The sequence below is a fragment of the Grus americana genome, chromosome 5 (genome assembly GCF_028858705.1).
Source record: "Grus americana isolate bGruAme1 chromosome 5, bGruAme1.mat, whole genome shotgun sequence".
Lineage (NCBI taxonomy): Eukaryota > Metazoa > Chordata > Aves > Gruiformes > Gruidae > Grus > Grus americana.
In genome coordinates, this window is record NC_072856.1 from 17,247,825 (window position 1) to 17,268,242 (window position 20,418).

The window sequence follows — 20,418 nt, forward strand, 5'->3', positions numbered from 1 at the left end:
CCCTAAGCGCCACATCTACATGGTTTTTAAATACCTCCAGGAAAGGTGACTCAATCACTTCCCTGGGCAGCCTGTTCCAGTGCTTGATAACCCTTTCAGTGAAGAATTTTTCCTAATTTCCAATCTAAACCTCCCCTGGCACAACTTGAGGCCATTTCCTCTTGTTCTATCACTTGTTACCTGGGAAAAGACACCAACACCCACCTCACTACAACCTCCTTTCAGGTAGTTGTAGAGAACAATAAGGTCTCCCCTCAGCTTCCTTTTCTCCAGGCTAAACAACCCCAGTTCCCTCAGCTGCTCTTCATCAGACTTGTGCTCTAGACCCTTCACCAGCTTCATTGCTCTTTGGACACACTCCAGCACCTCAATGTCCTTCTTGTAGTGAGGGGATCAAAACTGAACACAGTATTTGAGGTGCAGCCTCACCAGTGCCAAGTACAGGGGGACGATCACTTCTGTGGTCCTGCTGGCCATACCATTTCTGATACAAGCTATAACAACTTCCCTGGACGTCCTGGCCATGGTCCTCCTCAAATGGCCCGTTACGTGGTTTGTCTTATTCCTGATGAATGTGCAGCATTGGCTTATACAACATCACCATCACCCATGGTCCTCATACTAGGGTTACTATGCATACAGTCGGTGTCCAGCTGGCATTGATGCAGATTCTACCCCAGGCTTGGGGCAAACTGTCACTGCTATCAACTTCTTGAAAATCTTGAGGTTTTGGTTGATCCAGCTCTCACATTTCATGCAGACCCTTGAGCCTGAGGCTCTGTCATTGACCATGTCAGTCAGTCCCTCTAATTTAGTAACACCTCTGTTCAGAAATGGAGGCTTGACTCACTGTGAAGCCTGACACAGACACATCAATACAGGGACACACACAGATGTTTGCTGGCTTGGTTCTGGAGTGGTTGTCAAAGGTCCTAGGTTTCCAACCAAGCCCAGGGAGAGGGAACTGTAAGATCTCTGGGCACACCTTTTTATTCAACACGTGTCACCGCAGAGCCCTGGGATTTGGCGAGGGCTGCCAGGCTCTACCTCCTGGTGAAGGAGGGGGAAGACCAAAGGTTTAATGTTTCACCAGGGGCGGGTACCATATCACTGGAGCCTGCATAGAAACAACCTCTCACAAACTCAACCAGAGCATGAGTGAAAAAGTTAAAAAGAATGACTTTCCTACACTGATACAAGCATTCAGACAGACCCAACTCTTTAGAAGTCATATTTGTTACTGGAGAAGGAAGGTTACCCAGCATGTATCCCAATTTAGGAGAGAATCGGTGCTAAACATTTGGTTCATGTCAGTGCAAAACAATGGATTTTTCCTGCATTTTGGATGTCCTGCAGCACAGCACCAACATTGTCACATAAAACTCCCTGGTTTGCACTGGACAGGCACAATGTACAAATTACCAGCATTGAATAGAAGAGTAAAATTAATGACAGAACTCTGTCTACAGAGGTTTCGAGACAACTGAAAAAGCAACTCATGCAAATGCAATGTAAAACACTGCTTACGGGAAACGTTGCTGACTTGGACTTGAAAAGCGTCAATATTTTGACTGCTGAGTTTGTCTTAGCAGCAACTGAAAACAGATCCCAGCAAGGCGACTGAGGGAAGCAATGACTTGCAGATGCAGCCACTCTCCACCAGATATGAGCCTCGTCCTGCCTGGGGCATGCAGTGCAGACAGCTAACCAGCCACATGCTGTCACTCAGATTTAAATTCTTTTTACTGGCATTGACGAGGGAAATGGAGTTTAAAAAAAAAAAAAAAAAAGATGGAGTTTAATTTTCAGCCTCTGGGGCAAAAGACACAGTTCTAAGAAGCGGGGACCTAAACTCGGTGCCTGGTGTGGAGGTGACCACGGGTAATGAGCTATGATCACCAGACTCAGTTCCTGTACATCACTGGGTGCCTCTTGATGGCTCAGTGCCCAAGCCTGCCCCTTAGCATCCTGGATCACACTGCAAGTAAGAAAGTGCCCTGCACTTATCTCCCCATCTCTGCACTTTGGTACAGACAGGACAAAGGGAAGAGGGTAGCAGTTTTAAGCCACCTTTACAAGCCATGAGCCAAGACATATCCATGCTGCCCTGGTCCCAAAGACACAGGGATGAACTGTATGCTCCAAACTTGGCCAAGATTTTGGCGAGCCCCAAATCATCTTGGTGTCCTCCTGCAAGCTCTTCTGCACAGGAACTTGGACTTTCCTGACTTTCAGCACCTGATTTTTTAAATGTCACCCCACGAAACAGTCAATCTAGGGGCTATACATGGCAGTACGAACACCAATGGAAAAACAGCTAGTGTGACCAATACCAGGCAGATCCTCCTCCCCATGCTGAACACCGGTGAGCAAGAAGCCTGTCTGAAAATGTGTGCAGGAGACAAAGTATGATGGAAATTAACTCTGTTCCCAGCTACATCCTGCTGAACATTGCATTTGTAGCCATCCAGCTAGAGGCCAGTTCATCTATACCTGTAGTGATAGCACACCATTAATCACAGATGGCGTAGACTGGCATTGCATTTTTATCCAAAGGCACCTTCTGGCTCAATTATAGACTACACCATGGGTAGCACTCGGTCACTGACAAACCATCTTTAAAAAAATAAAGATTAATTTAAAAACTGGGGAGGAATAGATTATGAATAGGAAATGAATTTTCTTGGATAGGATAAATTAACTTTAAATGGACAGATATTCCAGGGAGACTATGGTGAAAGCAAGCAAGGAGATAAACATCTTGTGATGAAACTGCAGATTAGGCCATTAGCTATGCATTAAGTCTTGACACTTATTCTCAACATTTTTGGAGTATTTATAGTTGCCTTCCCTGGTATATCTTTCCTGAGGCCTATTTATCTGGTGATCTCTGGAAAAACAGAGTGGGAAACCTGAGAACATCTTTAAAATTGTAAAGACTTACTGTTTATGTTACTTGAGCAGAAATCTTTCTTAAATCGCTGGAAATGAAAAGCAAGGCCAGCTCAAAGTGCTTAGGGAGGGGAAATCCACCCACAGCAATACCAGCAGTTGGAAGTGTTGGTTGAAAAATGATAAATTGTGGGGAAATAAATCCTGAATCCTTCTCTCAACTTGTATTTTTTTTCACAGAGGAAGCTGTAGCAACACAAGGTACTCTGGGTGGGATTCACCTATCTGCAGGGGGTCAAAACAAGCTTTACAGCCTCAAAAGAGCCTTGTAGAGGGACAGAAGCGCAGACGTGCTGCCCAGCGACGAAGGGCGTCTCTCAGGCCTCAAATCCTCTGTGAATGCGAACTGGCAGGTCTCTCCAGCTACGCAGAAAAAACAGTGGGATGAATCAAATTGTGCTGGAGCCCAGATCACTCACAAATCCGTGTCCTTGGGGGTGTGCACCCACACCTATGGCAGGCAGGAGAGCTGGCTGGGAATGCCGGGGAGGGAATCGCTGCATCTTGGGTCCAGCAAAGCTTTTATTTCTCCTTGCAAAGAGAAACTGCATTTCTATGGACTGTGTGCTGGGGCGTGCCAGGAGGGACGTGAGGTACGAGGTCAATAGTTATGAGCATACCTTCCTCTCCTTGCAGGATCATCGCGAGGCCACTGCACCAAAACCAGTGAGGCATGCAGATATTCGGGCAAGGAGAGACACAAAAAACCCTTTACGGAGACACAGGGAGCTATCGTCCTGGTGATGTTTCTTATGCTCTGAAATACGAGAGAGGAAAGGGAAGAAATATCCCAAAGTGATTTCCCAATAGCAGGAATGCTGAATTGCCATAATGAGGGAAACCGCTCAACACCAGCCATGGTCGGTGCGAGCCGTCAAATCCACAGGATCTGGCCCGATCCCTCTCTTCCCCTGGCCCCGACGCTGAGGGAACTGGTCTCATTTGTAGTCTGGTGAAAGATTTATACAGTTAAGCAAATAAGCATAGACGGCCCAGTATTGCCAAAATTATGTCCCATGTTTGTTGACTGATTTATTCCTTTGTCTAACTGTGTTCACGAAAAAAGCAGCTCACTAATGAATGGAAAAAAGACTCCACATGGCCAGCAAAAAAAGCCATGTTTAGTTTACAAAATAGCACAGTCTTCAGGGATTTTCATAAAAACTATGGAGACAGTCCAAATCAGCAATGAAATCAGATTCCCGGTGGCTGCTGAACTCTTTTGGCTCTTTCTATGTGTGTATTAAATTGCAAAAAGCAATTATTTATAATTTGTTTTTATAAAAACGCTGGTGCACTTATTCTGCCTGGCAAATTATTTTGTGAAATGGAAAAGGCTATTGTTCATTCTTTTGGTAAAGTCTTTGTTACTTAGCATATTAAACTGCAAATCACATTTTAGTTGAAATATGGCTGGTTATTATTAACTTTTTAATGGTAAAGCCCTAAAGCTCTAACTAATATCGAGGCCCTGTTTGGTGCCCTGCAAACACAAAAGAGTTGAGACTCGGATGAGGGAAAAGAATTAGATCCTCCTTGTCTTGCAGATGGGACCCTAACAGACAGAGAGGTTTAATGACTTGTCTGAAATCACAGAGGAAGTCTGCGGAAGCGGCTGGAGTCAGACTCCGTCATCCTTTGGACACCAGTCCTGTTGTTTAACCACAGGGCAGTTTCTCCTCTCTAATATTCTGGAAAAATTAAACCAAAAGAGAACATTTCTGAATGCTGGAATTTGACAACAAAATATGCAGATGGGGCAGAGACTGTGTCAATTGTAAAAGAGTTTTGGAAAAATCCCGTGGCCTGAATTCAGGAGAGTTACACCAAGAATAACATGACCAAATAGGAAGAAAAAGCTCAGTCCTTTGTACCCATCCAGTCTCATCGGCTCCAGCAGGACCTCGCCAGAGCAGGAGCTTCTCGTGCCTGCGCACACCAAGCGGCACCTTGCTTAGCATGTATTCCAGCTCAGCCAGAGGACCACCTCTGGAGTCATCTCCCAGGTGCTGCCATGGCCCACCTCTGCCCCAAAATCTCTCCCGGGCAAACAGAAACCCCTCAAGTTTCAATGAGCTGCTGCCACACAGTGAAGAATGGCTGCTGGGCTGCCCAGAGAGCAGCCTCTAACCTTCAAGTGAAGGTATCAAAAGCCAGCAAGTGCCACCAGCCTCTAGTGTAATAAGACATTAATGAATTGGCAAGAAGAAAACTACTCTTCCCATGGTGAAAGCCCAGGTCTGTTGGGTGAGCTCTCTCCTAGGCAAAGGATGACACCCCCCCAAACTTGCCATTCTTCTTCCTAATTCTCAAGCTGCACTTGTTTCAAGCAAGCACAACATGGCCATCTATCTACAAGACTGTGATTAAACGAGTGGTCATATCATCTGCTGCTGAGCAGGGTCCAGGCAAAACTGCACACACTAATAAGGGATGGTGACAGCCCAGAAGCGATGGATACTTCTGCCGCCCCTGTGGTTGTGTCTTCAGCTTACTGGCATGCTGGCGTGACCGACCTTCAGACAACTCACTGCTGGGTAACAGATGAAGCCCTGGGCTCCAAGATACACACAGTGCATTGGAAGTGCAAGGTTTATAGCCAAAGAATACGCTAGATGTGACAAAAACGGATACACACACACACACAAATAAAGCCTCACACTTAGCCTGTAACATGCAATATTTCATTCATCCAGTATTATACAGCCACCTTCTGGAATCACAGCAACGTCTGGAATGCAAAAGCTGTTTATCATTTAAATAACATTTAAGCCATTATAATTTCTATGAGAATTGTAACTGATTGGGACTGTATGGAGCTTCTTGTTGTGGTTTGCCATAGGAATGCTGCAGATTTCCTCTGCACACATTACATTCTGCACACAATGGGAGCCCCAGACATTTTCAGCTAGTCTTGAGCCTCCTGCATTTACCAAAACATTTTCCTGTGTCAGAATCAAACAATTGCCTGATTTATAACTCTCGAGCATTCAGGAGACCACCAGCAACACAATGTAACACGAATCTCTCTGTCGGTTAGCCTTGCGACAGCGCTATATACAGCACAAACAAAATACGGATGTCTATTCAGTGTTTCTGCTAATGTATGTTTCTGCGTAAAGCAATTAGAGAAGGGCAAAGCACGCGTCTGTAAAACCTTGGACATCCCAGCCACAGCTTCCCTGCACAGAGGAAGGTCTGTGCTGCATCCTCAGACAAATCCTTGTCTGCTCAGGGCCAGGGGAGACGCATGTACCCTCCCAGCCTTGCTCCATTCTAGAGCCTTCCAGCTGGGTAGTTTCTCCATGTGGACTTGGGACCTGTGTGGGATTTGGAGGGAAGGGGACGGCTGCCCCCGTGCCCAGCTGGCTCCATCTGCTATGTGAGTGGGAGACAACCCTACGTTGCAGATATTCGCTGCCCTTGGACAGAAGAGGTGGGACAAAGGTATCTATAGTCACGCAGAGCTGGATTTATCAGCAGCTCAGGGATGGTGAAATCCCAAAGGTGGCCAGACATTTCTTGATATATCTGGACTCTAAATGCCTTTCAAAGCCTCACCCAAGTGCTTTATATTTTTCCCCTCTAATAAACACCATTTGATTTCAGCTGAAGTCTTGAATGGGATTTGTATGGTTGGAGCAAACCCCTGAGTTCACACAGTTGCAAGTCGGAGCAGAGCATGTACTCCTGCCTGTCATCCAACTCACCTGGGAAAAACACAGTTTTTAAAGCTCTAGAAGACACTAGCACTTGGCAGTATTCACTCTGCCAGCCAGGTCTGCATTCCCTGCATCGGTGATAAAGGCTGTAGCCAGGTCTACTTTGGGAGAATGATTACAATCTTGATTTAAGTTAGGAATAGAGGAGGGATGACAGTTCCCAAAACTGCTGGTTTTTTGTTCAAACTACCAGATGGCTTTGGAGACCCTTCACTGCTTCCTCCTGGCCTTCCTATCTACCCTCTGCTTGAATTTGCCTGACAAAAAGAAATCAACCATCCTTTGCTGGAGGGAGAATTTCCTCACAGAATCCTTAGCACTAAGGAGGGAGGACCCACTAATGGCTCTTGAGTGGGATATCAGGAATCTTCACAGAGGTTTGGGGAAAATTTTCAAGGTAATTCAGTTAAACTCATGCTGAACACTGAATACAAGTCTAGCATGGACAGATAGATAAGACATGGAAAAATTTAGAAGACATCCCTTCAGTCAATCTACTCCATCATACAATTAAGTCCCACTTCAAATACATCTGAAAGTTTGCTGTTAAGAGGCCAGCACCTGCATGTTACCATTTGCTTCTCTTCTTTCCGGTTCAATCTCTATAGGCATGGCATTCGTTCAGAGCAAAGGATGAGGATGCATTCCTAACATGTTGCAGTTATGTCTGACACACAAAACCCCCCCAAACCTGCTCAATTGTGTCTTTAAAGTGCTTTCTTGAAAGCTCATTGCTTACAATAATTCTTCAGAATTATTTTGGAATAACACCAGGAGCCACAAACGAAATTTGTCTCTCTGTCAGGAATCAGAACAAACTTTGCACACTGTTAGGATCCAACTCTGGCATCAGGAACAATTTAAAGTGGACATGAGTGGCACACAGAAGTTTTCCTAAGAGCCTTTTTTTATATATATATATATATATATATTTAAATAATTTTAAAAGCTTGTCCTCAAGATGATTGCAGGCTCACAACCCCCCTGACTCTTTGTCATTGAGCAAAGGTATGAGCACTTGCCGTGGACTTGCCACCAGAGAAGGAGAGACCCAGACCCTTCTGCAAGGAGCGGCAAGAGTATTTATGCCCTGGAAAGAGCACAGAGAGGGAATTAGTGCTTCTAAACTTGCCAAAGGACAAAAGTTTGCCAGCCCCAACCAGAGCTGGCTGCTGCTCATGGGAGGGCTGGATGATGGGTGTGACCAGGATGTGCTAAACGTTTTCTGTTGCAATATTTGTTTTTGAGGCATTTACTTTGATATTACTGCCTAATTTTAGGCCATTCCTAAGGCCAAATAAAAGGCTGGCATAAAACAGCAATGCCTGCATAGTCTTGGACTGGACTTGCTACTGTCAGTACCATTTGGCATTCATTAATCTTTTCACACTCTGGAGAAGGTGGAAATAACCCAAGAGCAGCTCACTTGGAGCTCTGCTGCCCGGTTCACGTGTTCCATTTCTGGAACACACAACTCCCTACATCAAAGTCACCATGCACTAAAACCAGGATCCATCATCTGGCTTTTCCAGAAATCAAGCAATTCTTGCAAATTTTCTATCCAAACTGGTTGAAAACCAACCCTGCCAAAGCAGCAATTGGATTGGAGGATTTTGCAAATAATTAGGATATTTGAAACAAAGAAAGAGGAAAAGTGTTGCTAGAAAAAGGGGTCTATCCCAGCTCATTTTCCTAATGCCCTACCAGACAGCAGTGGGATTTTCTCTGTCAAACTGCCAGGAGGGTGCTAGGAAGAAAGTCCCCCTGGCCTCCTACATTGGCTGGGTCCTGGAGACTCCTATTAAACCCAACACCAATCTACTCAGCAGCTCTGCCCAGGTTCTCTCCTCATTACCTTCAAGACAAAGCAATAAGGATTTATTTCTTTTACTTATTGCCCAGCACAGCCAGGGGGGTGGTGGATTGTACTTCTCCTGAGCCTCAGTGTGGTGAGTTGACCTTGGCTGGACACCAGGTGCCCACCAAGCCGCTCTGTCAGTCCCCTCTTCAGCAGGACAGGGAGGGGAGAAAAATAAAATGGAAAAACCCCGTGGGTCAAGATAAAGGCAGTTTAATAAAGCAAAAGCAAAAGGCTGTGCACAGAAGCAAAAGAAAACAAAACAAAATATTTATTCTCTACTTCCCATCAGCAGGCGAAGTCTGGCCACTTCCCAGGAAGCTGGGCTTCAGCACGCATCATGGTTGCTCCAGAAGACAAACATCATAAATAACGAATGACTCCACTTCCTCCTCCTTTCTCTCAGCTTTTTATTGCTGAGCAGACATCATACGGTATGGAATAGCCTTTTGGTCAGTTTGGGCCAGCTGTCCTGGCTATGTTCCCTCATGAGATCTTGCCCACCCCCCGCCTACTGATGGGGAGCAGGAGGAAATGTTGGAGAGCGCGCCTTGGTGCTGCGCCAGCACTGCTCAGCAGTAGCCAAACCCCTGGTGTGTTAGCAACACCTTTCTAGCTACCAATACACAGCACTATGAGGGCTGCTATGAGAGAAGTTAACTCCATCTCAGCCAGACCCAACATAATCGGCAATTAAATCATTTACCAAATTCAGCCATCTCTGCACAGATGAAGCGACAACCACCTTGAAGCCATGGGACTGCAGAGGGGCCGAGGACTTAATGATGCTTAGTGATTGTGGAGCATGACAAGGAAAAGCTCTGAATTAAATGTGCAGGCTGGCAGTTAAAAAAAAAAAGCAAGCCATTCTCCCATCTGCAAAGCAAGTGCATTTGATCTAGAAAGCAATGAGACTCCATAAACATAGCACCTCCAGATATATTTCTTTCCTTCCATAGCAAACTCACTACCACTTGGCCACTGTCAGCTTAAATGACTTCACCTGGTTTATATTTTCCCTTTGAATACCAATGATGACCAGCTGACTCATTTTTACTTTGAGAAGAGCTGCAAGATCTGGATTTCTTGGCTCTAGCCTGAAACCCTGACCCCAATTCACCGGGAATTTTGCCTCTGATTTCTATGCTGCCAGGATTTAATCTTCAGGTCTTTAATCCAGCTCCTCTTCTGCTTTTACTGTTGGGAAAACATTTGTTTCAGACTTGTTCAGTTGTGACTATGTTTGTGGTTCATGGTTCACACTAGAAAAATTTGTACCATGTCATTTTGAAATGCCTCCATGTGTGACTGCGTGCTTGCTGGGAGACAGTGAGACACCTGCTAGCCTGCACAGGGGGTGTCTTTAATTGCACCTTTATGAAATTAAAGTTTAATTGTGAGTCAGGTACAAGTGCATCTCTTCGTGTCTGATCCTCCTGTCCTCACTCAGTCCAAAACTCACCCTACTTGAAACTGAGGGTCAGGCACCTGGAGCTCACTGCACTGCAAAACTCGTCTTAGCAATGGTTTCTGCAGGAAGTGGCAGAAGGCTGGTAAGGGTAACTTTTAAGGCTACAGAATGACACGATGCTTTCTCAACCTGGTCACAGCGCAGGAAAAAAACGTAGCTTTCTCCTGGCCTCCACCATCTACCAAAGGACATTACAATCACGTGTAACCAGAGTATTTAGCAACATTTCTGATCACAGCCCAGGGTAGCAGGTCCGTTCAGCTTCTGTCCAAAACTCAAGAACAGGCACATTAAGGAATAGCTATGTCAGTGGATGTAATGCAAACCATTAAAAAACCCTTTAAGCCAGTGTTACCCATGGTCTTCCACCTCCTCTGCTCTGTTAGGGGATATAGCACTCGGTTTCTCTTTGGATCCGTGGGATGCCGAACACTAGTGGGATTTGCGCTGGCTGTTGTTGCAGGTGGTACATACAAATGCTTGTATCATAGGCTGAGCTCCCAGCAATGAGTCACAGCACTAATTGTTCTGCATGACATAAGCATGTTTATAGTGTCCTGCTGGATCCACATACAATTAACTCCTGGTTCTGTAGGAATACATACCGTATTGTGGGTAGGGCAGCCTTACTATAGTTAAACTGCTGTAAAATGAACGTGATGGACTTCCCCAAGGGTGCTCTTCGAACCACTCCCTTTGCAGGTTCACCACTGGCTGGGTTATGTTTGGTCCACATTCAAAGCTTGCAGCAAAATTAATGCTATGAATCTAGCAAGGAGATTATAAAACGATTGCTTTTCAAGATTAAGAGCAAATAAAATTGTAGTGCTGTGTCTTCAGAAAGTTACTACACTAAAAGCAAATTCAAAGCTGTTGGCAAGAAGATAAATTAATTAAAGAATACAAACAAGAAGCCAGGTGGTGGGGAGGGGAGAGAAATTATCTCATCATGCTGCATCATTGCTGGATATCTCAACACCCCATCGCTGGGAAAGGAGGGAGCAAGTCCCAAGGGAAAGGCAAATAAGAAGAGGGAATCCAACTTGGGGAGCGCGAGAAGGAACAGCCAGATCCCACAGCACCGTATTACTTTGCCACCCGCTACTAGGGAGGGAACCAGCCAAAAAAAGATGTAGAGGAGACAAAAGCTCCCGGGGCTCCCCAAGGCATGCCAGCCCTGTACAAAACCAGGTATATGTCTTGAGGTCTGCATCTTCTACAACTTCATCTCCTTCTCTTAGATTTCCAAGGTCTGAGCTACCATTGAGCTAAGCCACTATTCATCATATCTGAAAAGTTGTGGCAGCCTGGTGAAGTTCCCTGTGGCTGGAAAAGGGCAAACATAACCCTCATTTTTAAAAAGGGCAAAAAGAAACACCTGGGGAACTACAGGCTGGTCAGTCTCACCTCTGTGCCCAGCAAGATCATGGAGCAGATCCTCCTGGAGACTATGCTCAGGCACATGCAAAATAGAGAGGTGATTTGGTGACAACCAACATGGCTTCACTAAGGCCAAATCATGCCTGACAAATGTGGTGGCCTTCTAGGATGGGGTTACAGCAACTGATGTCATCTACCCAGATGCAGCAAAGCATTTGATACTGTCCCACATGACAACCTGGTCTCTAAAATGGATTTGAGAGGTGGACCACTCAGTGGATAAGGAATTGGCTGGATGGTCGCAGTCAATGTCTCAATGTCCAGGTGGAGACCAATGACAACTGATGTCCCTCAGGGGTCCATATTGGGACTAGCATTATTTAACATCTGTCAACGACATGGACAGTGGGACTGAGTGCACCTATGGCAAGTTTGCAGATGACACCAAGCTGTGTGGTTGCTCTAGAGGGAAGGGATGCCATCCAGAGGGACCTTGACAGGCTTGAGAGGTGGGCCCATGCAAATTGCATGAAGTTCCACAAGGCAAAGTGCGAGGTCCTGCACCTGGACTGGGGCAATCCCAAACATGGATACAGGCTGGGTGATGAATGGATTGAGAGCAGCCCCGAGGAGAAGGACTTGGGGGTACTGATGGATGAAAAACTGAATATGAGCCAGCAATGTGTGCTCACAGCCCAGAAAGCCAACCATATCCTGGGCTGTATCAAAGCAAGTGTGGCCAGCAGGTTGAGGGAGGTGATTCTATTCTGCTCTGGCGAGCCCCCACCTTGAGAACTGCGTCCAGCTCTGAGGTCCCCAGTACAAGACAGACATGGAGCTGTTGGAGCAGGTCCAGAGGAGGGCTGGAAAAATGACTTGGGGCTGGAGCACATATCCTGCCCCGCCCCCCCCCCCCCCATGAGGACAGGCTGAGAGAGTTAGGGTCGTTCAGCCTAGAGAAGGCTCTGCAGGCTGGTGGTGTGGAGAGCAGTCTCCCCTGCCAAACCGTACCCAGAGCTCTTTTGGTGAGGTGCAGAAAGTGGGGAATGTGTTATGGCACACAGCCCAGCCAAGAGCTCCTGTGATGCATCGAACAGCACCTGGTCACACGCGGAAATCCCCAGGAGCTGGATCACGGGACAATATGCCAACAAGCCAGGGGCCTCCGACATGCGGGTAGAGAACCGGCTGCAAATGCATAGGGGCGGGGGGGGGGGAGGGGCGTGCTGGAAACCCACCCCTGCCGCGGGGCGAGACCGCGCTCCCCGGTGGCGAGCGGGAGGACCGGGGCGAATGCCTGCCTCTCCCGGGCCCAGCCGACATTAGAGGGCACCATTGCCCCACACATAGGGGACATCCCGCGGGCGGCTCCACCGCCACCGCCCGGCTTCAAACCCGCCACCCGGCCTGGGGAGAGTGGCCGGGCACGGGAAGCGGGGGGGACAGACCTTGCTTCGCCGTTATTTTGCAGCCAGGCCGGGCAGGGAGAGGTTGGCAGGGGGTGAGGATGCACGGCGGCTCCGGCTGGTCCCCGGCTCCCCTGCCCGCCCCCCGGCAGACCCGGCGGCCGGACCGCTCCGCCGAGCGGTGAAGAGGGGCAGAAACGTGCAGGAGTGGGGAGGGAGGGCAAGGCCAGAGCACAAACAAAAAGGGCCTGGGTCAGCACTCGGTCAGCTCGGCTGCCTGCGCCAGGGCCAGACACTCAGGGCTTCAGGCCGGCACTGGGGCGGGCAGGGCTGAGGAAGGGAACACGACTGGGGCAATTTTTTGATGCATTTACTCTCCCTTAAAAATTGTTTTGAATTGTTTATCATCAGGACTCTTTAGACACCCTCCACTTTTTGCAAGTCTGTGCCTTTCAGAGTCACTTGGATTTCAAGCACCTTCTAGGATTGTGGGGCTTGGGTTGGTTTTTTTTCACATGCTCACATTTCGTTTCCCATAGCTGTGGCAATCAGTGCACTGGGTCCATCTGAAGATACTCCTTGTGCCCTTACTACTGCTCCTGGGCTCAGTTTTGGACCAGGCACCTCTCCTCTGCAACAGTCCAGGCCATGAACAATCTCCTTCAGGACTCATGCAGGAGCATTAAACAGCATTAAAAAACCTGTTTACTTAAGAAACGTGAAATAAAAAATAAAATGCGTGTAATGGCTCCTTCACCACCACCCCCCTACAGAAAGTAGAAATAACCTATGAAAAACTACTCCAAAAATAACATTACCATGGATCAAGATGAAAGGCAAGGGGAATGTCAAAACAAGCAAACTGCAAACCTCGTGGTTAATACAAAGAGTGGCAACGAACAGTACCTATGAGCGTAGAGCATGACTTTCACAGAAATTACACCAACAGAAAAGCAGGGAGTATAAATAAATGAAGTATTTAACTGCTGCTCAAGTATGACTACACAGACAGACAGCAAAAAAGAGCCACCCTCCCTGGGTACACTGTGAGCCCGAAATGCTGTTTGGTACCCGCCATTCCCAGCCTGCTTTCCAAGTTAAGAGCACGGTGTCGGTAAGGCTCACCACACCATAGTTCACGGAGAGCATCCCACAAACCAGTCAGGCTTTCAATCAGTCACGAAGGGCCAGATGGCAAGTGGACTTCATCTAGTAAAACAACATGATGGAAAGAGAAAAAAGAAGAGTGTGAAGCAAGAATGTGATGCCCCCCCCCACCCGTGCACTGGCTGGTCCATCAATAGATGAGGCTAAATTCACTGCTACCTTTGTGCTACCCTAATGATGTGCAGCAGCTGGACAGCCAGGCTAGCTCTTAACAACCAAGAACAGAAAGAATAGTAATAACAAAAATATTAAAGGAAATCAAATGAAATAAAGCATTTTTCTGAGATGCTAGCTTTTGCATGTTTTTGAGAAAAGCAATTCAAATTGAATTAAAACTACCAGAATTTTTTCAGGGTTCTGTTCAGACTCTTTCCCTGTTTTAACCCCTGAACTAGCATGGTTTTGCCTAGCTATCAGATCTAATAATTTGACTTTTTTATGACTGTATCAAGAAATGGAAAATTCTGAATGTTACACCGCCTTTACCAATTCAAAGCGTCACTTTGCTGGTGAAAAAGCCTCGATGAGAAGTTTGGGCAGTCTGTGCTAACTTGAACTTTAATTGCAATTGGTTTATTTAAGCAGGATTCCAAAGTACCATGCAAAATTGCCACTGGTGTAAATGCAAAACTGCAAATTGCTTGTGATCACAATCACACTGCACGGGAGATAATGTACTGATGTTTATTGCTCTGTGTCTCTGCTAAAGCAATTATGGAATATAACATGTTCTGAAATGAAGCAATCACATGTGGGTCACGCAGCATTTGAAGAATCCTGAGTTAAACATTGTTAAGTGTATATGATAACGATGTATTAAAGGAACTGAGAAGGGAGCAAAGCACAAGCCTTCAAGCCTCAGGGGCTCAACAATGTGTGTGTTTGCCTGGCAGCACGCTGAGGACAATTCCTGCAGGAGACGTTCATCCCGAGACTCTCCAGAAGACAGAGGAGTGCTCCTCCATGGCACCATGTCATGGGGACCCATTCACCTCCATACACTAACATCTCACCAGACCTCTTTTCTGAAGAAGGTAACCTGGAGCTCTGCAACAACCAGCCCCATCAGAACGACAGTGCCAAGGCTCTATCAAATTTCCTTTGTTACTCCTTGCTTAGTTTACAGTGCAAGGACCTTTCTTCCTCTATCTGCCAAGCCATCAGACTCAGTCCTGGCTCTGAGGGTCAATCTGGACTCTTTCCAAACAGGAATAGTCAAACGCAATAAACCTCCTGCAATCACAATCCTTTTGCAATTATACACAAGCCATAAAGGATTTTGCTTCCCCTCCCCTCACCCTTTTGAAACAGAGCAGCCAGCAGGAATACACACTAGTTAAAGTCATTGTGTTTTCTGACATAAGCAGATAGGACTTGGATATTTTGAGAAAAAATGTTTCATTCTTATGCAGCATTGTTCTAACCATAGTGGTAATTACTCTGCTCGGTGTTCTGGAGCAGGAATTTCTGAAGAAGCTAATGGGCTTGGTGGTAGGAGCTCTTGGGTAAGATTTTGTGGCTCATGTTAGGCAAACTGCTGGTTTAGAGGATCATAACATACTCCTCTGGCCTTAGAGTTCACAGATTCACTAAATTAAGAAGATGCAGGCAGTATTTCCTCCTCAAATGGGCTGGATGCTCTCTATCCCCACAGAGAAGAGAAGCATGGACACTGCTAGAACTGGCAACTGTGAGTAGAAAATCCCCACCATTATCACCACAAGCTTAAAACATAAGTGTATAATGGGACAGAAAAAAAAAACCAGGTCAAAGAGATGGGGAGCATTGGCAGTGAGGAAGACAAGCTAAAAAAAAAGCTGGTAACCTCAAACTCAAGCTGCTTTACCTCCCAGGTGAGCTGGAAGGTGAAGCACCCTTAAACACAAGGCAACATCTGAAAATACCTTCCCATTCAAACTGTAGTTCCTAGCATCCCTCAAGCACTGCGTAAATATTGGCTAACCTCCGAAAACGGTTTGGAAGGACCACGATGTGGATTTTGCAGAGGGCACGCCCACATCTTGCAAATAGCAGGGAGGTTTGCTTGCTCGGCTTGCATCGCAGGAATGTATAAACCTGAGGAGGCAGAAAACAGGAAAGGCAGCCGCTGGCCTCTCCTGGCACTGGGGGAGGATGGCAGTGGGTTTGTGAAGTCTCCTCACAAAGAGCCCCTGTCTGCGGGGACCCGGCCATTGCCATTTGGCTCGCATCTTGAATAGAGGGCACTTTTTTCAGCAGGTTTCTCGGGGAACTCAAGGCGTTTTCTCTGCATAGCGCATTCCTAAAACCACCTCATCCTACATCTGAGAGGTGCATCCGATGGCTGCAGAAAGAAGTGCCAGCTGAACACTGTGCCATGTTCAACATGTTCCCCAGTCGTCCCAGGACCCACCCCTTCTCTCCCTGGCTGAACCCTTGCTAACTGATGCTCACCTCCTGCTTTTTAAGATGATGTGCTTTTAGTGACAAGGAACCAGGAGAGCCTTCTCGTGACCTGCTCACTGAATGCCATCCTTTGGGCCAGGAGACCTCAACATGGCCACCCTTGGGGGCTATTTTGGGAAGGAAAGGACAGTGTGGCAGTATTTACCTAAAATCACCACACTGGTAGGTTGTGGTCCAGCTCACATGGGAAACCAAGAATATCTGTTGAGACCCTCACACCTAAACTGGTATCTTTAAAAAAAAAAAAAAAAAGCCTTCATATATCCTAAAATACCTGTGCTACCACTATTTGTGAAATCAGAGTGGTCTGTCTGTACCATCTGTCCGCAAAGTCTTCTGCCAGGCGTTGACTCTACACCTGCCCAGGAAGCAAGCAGGGATCTGCACCCTGAAGACATTCGCTATGTCTTCTTCTCTCGACTGCAAAGCTACAGACCTTTCCCACCGAGCAGCCCACCTGCCCCCATGGACATCAGAAAATGATTTCAGGAGATCAGACCTGCTGTGGCGTCTCAGTGCTCATCAGCCCGAGCATGGAAAGACCCTTCCTGTGCCGTAAGCCAGGCTGTAACCTTCTCTCTGCACCTCTGGACCAGCTGTGGCCAACCCTAGGTCCATGGGTCTGAAACCACGGGTGCTGCTGTTCTCTCCTGGCGTGGCCAGTCTTTGGGAGCACAGTTGAAGGTGCAGTACCTGGCAGCCCGCAGGAGCCGTCCCGGCTGCTCCAGGCTCCTCACCAGCATGGCAAGGGCAGGAACGAGTGCCTCCAGCTGAGGAAAAGGAAGAGCTTTCCATGGGTGCAAAGACTATTGCCCCTCTTCTTCAAATTGACACCTGCCTGTGGTCACCATTGCCCTAAGGGGCCTAAAGCTGCAACCTCTCCAGCCCTGCAGTAAGCCAGCACCTAAGCAGTCTTTGCACAGCCAGCATCACTTTAGGAATTCAAATTAATTTTATTTTCTCTAGGGAATAAACTCATCCAAGTCGTCTTTGCTCAAGGGTTCGAGTTTCCTAGAGGCAAAAGCTGTACGTACATGGAGAGCCAGGGTGTTCCCAAATGTGCAGAGTGATAAAGGTCTATCTTTTCCCTTGTTGTTTGCAGATGAAAAGCTGGCTGTGGTTAACAGGCTTCCACGGCGCACATCAAAATTATGATGATGTTCTGGGCCCAATTTTGGCACCGTGTCAATTATGCTCCCCCTCCCTTTCCTTTCATACTCCCCCATCCCAAAACAACAAAAGGCAATGATTGCAGTGACCTGCAGAAAATGTAAAGCACAAGCCAGCTGATCCCTGGCAACACAATAGCAAGATTAGTTCATCTGCAGTGAACAAACACATATTATGTGGATTTTAAAGCTAGGAGAGGAAAATGCTGTGGTTTTCATGTATTTCTATTCAGTAAGGCTGCAACTTATTACTTCCATGCAGCTGAGAAGCCCTATTTTTAAAAATAGCCTTCAGCTTGTTTTGAAATCTGCAAGCATCTCGCTTTGTTTTGCAGCAGCGTAATTAAAAACCCCCAAGCCAGAAACGATCCCGTTTTCCTCCACACGCATCACCTCCCACGCCCCAAAACCCCGCGCCCCACGGATGCCGAAAAACCTCCCGGCGACACCCTTCGGGAAAAATAGCAACACTAAACCCAACAATAATAACCCCCCCGCACACACACCTACATGCTGAAAAGGCAACACGGACGGGGAAATAAAAACAACCCCGAAAGTCACCGGGGAGGAAGCAGCGGCGGAGCCGCGGCCGCCGGCAGACAAAGGGAGCGGGGCCGGCGGCAGGCGGGGAGCGCCGTGGCCGCCCCCCGGGGCCGGGCCAGCGCCGGGGCCGCCCCCCCTCCCCGGTCCGCGGCGGGGCCGGGCCGGGCCAATACGGCCGCCGGCGGCGCGGCGTTGCCCGGCGCAGCCAATGGAGGGCGCGGGCAGGAGGGCTGCCGCCGGGGGCCGGGGGGCGGCGGGGGGGTCCCCGCCAATCGCGGCGGGCCGATGGCAGGGAAATACTATTATGCTAATGGTTGTTTTGCTCGTACTCGCGGGGAGCGGGGTTTAAAAGTCAGGCGGCCGGGGGCAGGGGCTCAGAGGCGGGAGGCAGGGCCGGCGGGAGCGCGGGCAGAACGGGAGGCGAGGAGCGGCGGGGGGGCACCGCACCCCTTCCCAGCCCACCGCACCCCACCCACCCCGCGTCCTCCCCGGCGGGGATGTCCAACGTGCACCTCTCCGGCGCCGCCGCCCTGGAGCGCATCTCCGCCCGGCGAGCCCTGGCCGGGCACGGCCGCAGCCCCGTCTGTAGGAGCCTCTTCGGGCCGGTGGACCACGAGGAGCTGGGCCGGGAGCTGCGGAACCGCCTGCGGGAGATGGGGGAGGACGACCAGCGCCGCTGGGACTACAACTTCCACACCGACACGCCGCTGCCGGGGCCCGGCCGCCTGCGCTGGGAGGAGGTGGAGGGCGGCGCCGTGCCCGCTTTCTACCGGGAGACGCTGCAGGTGGGGCGGCGTCGCGTCCCCCTCCACCGGGCGCCCCCCTCCCCGCCGCCGCCGCCCGCCACCGCCGGCAAGGGGCCCGGGGGACGCCTGAGCCGGGAGAACCGCGCCGCGCCCCGCCGCCGAGGCATGCGGCTCCGCCGGAGGAGCCCGACCGCCCGCATCACAGGTGCGTGGGGGGGTGCTGGGGGGACGTGGGGGGCGGTGGGCGTCCCGCCGCAGCGGCTGACGGACCCCCCCTCCGTCCCCCATCCAGATTTCTTCGCGAGGAGGAAAAGGCCGGCGGAGCCCAAGGTGGCGGCGGAGCGCCCTGCCGGCTGCCCGCCGCCCCCCGCCGCCGTGCCGGCTGAGCAGACCCCCCGCAAGCGGCTCCGGTGAGCCAGGTGAGGCGCGCCCCGGGGGCGGGCGGGCGGGGGTGTCCGGGCGCTTTCTGCGTCTTTTATTATTTCCCACACACACACCTTTTTTTTTTTTTTCCTGATTATTTTTTTTCTCCTCCTTTTTGTTCCTCCCCAGACTTTTGCACTACGGCACCCACGGGAGAGGCGCGTCGCCCCAGAGGCACGGCGCCCCGGAGGCGCGGGGGGCCGGGGCGGGCGGCGTGGCGAGTCGGGACCCCCCCGCGCTCGCCCGGACCGGGAGCGGAGCCGGAGCGCCTGCCCGCCGGCCGCGGCCGCGCACGGAGCAGTGTTAACGTACAACTGTGCAATGTATTACGTTTTATATAGAAATGTATTATGCCTAATGTGAGTACACTGGCCAGAAGTGTAAAGCTTTAAAAGTCATTTATATGAAATGTTTAATCTCTGCTGAGCTCTCAGTGCAAAAAAAGGAAAAAAAAAAGAAAAAAGGAAGAAAAATGAAAAAAGCAAGTGTATATTTGTAAAAAAAAAAACTTTTTTAAGAGTTATGCTAACTTATATTTTCTATTTATGTCAGAAATGTGGATAACTTGGACATCCAATAGTCTTTTTTTTTTTTCTTTTGGTTAAGCCAAAGGGCACTATATTTGCTTTTGTTAATTACAAAATGTAAATTTATTTTTATAGTGGGAATTTTTTTTGCATTCACAAGATGTAGCTATGAATCAAAATATTTTTTAGACTTTACTTGAAGACAAATCTGTTTCAATGGTTCCTGAGCCGGTCTGTACCACTGCCATTGCAAATAATGCCACAACTTCAATAATAATAAATAAAATTTTAAAAATCCAGGGACACCCCCCCCCCCCCGCAAGGCTGCGTGGTGTGTCCTGGGCAGATATACTCTCGGAGGGGGGGGGGGGGGTTGGCTGGGGCAGCCCGGGAGGGTCAGGCGGTGGAAGTAAGCCCAGCGCTGCCCCGCTCGCTCAGGGGTGTTGGGGAGGCACCTCCCTTGCTGCAGGGCGCCAGGCGCCCCCGAGCACGACCCTGCCGCCGGGGGGACGGTGCTTCCATCTCCGCGCTGTGCGAAGCTTGTGCGCAATTCGGAGGGGAAAGTTTTCCCTTAAAAACGAGTGTTTCCGAGTACTGCTGGAGTTAACC

At 48.9% G+C, this 20,418-nt stretch overlaps 2 protein-coding genes across 5 annotated transcripts in view; one reads left to right on the top strand and one right to left on the bottom strand.

Annotated features, from left to right (window-relative positions):
* The window catches only part of SLC22A18 (solute carrier family 22 member 18), a 92,833-nt gene extending 74,658 nt beyond the window's left edge, over positions 1-18,175 (bottom strand). Inside the window, exons 1-2 of one of the 4 annotated variants that reach the window (XM_054828095.1) lie at positions 18,081-18,175; positions 13,920-13,998 (exon numbers count right to left, since the gene is read on the bottom strand). In XM_054828095.1, the coding sequence (XP_054684070.1) occupies positions 13,920-13,938 (19 nt within the window). In that variant the 5' untranslated portion in view covers positions 13,939-13,998; positions 18,081-18,175. Of the gene's footprint in view, positions 1-13,914; positions 13,999-18,080 lie in introns of those variants that run through there. The other 3 variants (XM_054828090.1, XM_054828094.1, XM_054828093.1) reach the window with 3 other exon arrangements.
* A 300-nt stretch (positions 18,176-18,475) lies between these two features.
* CDKN1C (cyclin dependent kinase inhibitor 1C) lies at positions 18,476-20,122 on the top strand. Its single transcript, XM_054828096.1, has 3 exons — positions 18,476-19,064; positions 19,152-19,278; positions 19,412-20,122. The coding sequence occupies exons 1-2, from the start codon at positions 18,611-18,613 to the stop codon at positions 19,271-19,273; spliced, it is 576 nt and encodes a 191-aa protein (XP_054684071.1). The 5' UTR covers positions 18,476-18,610; the 3' UTR covers positions 19,274-19,278; positions 19,412-20,122.
* The last annotated feature ends 296 nt before the right edge of the window (positions 20,123-20,418 follow it).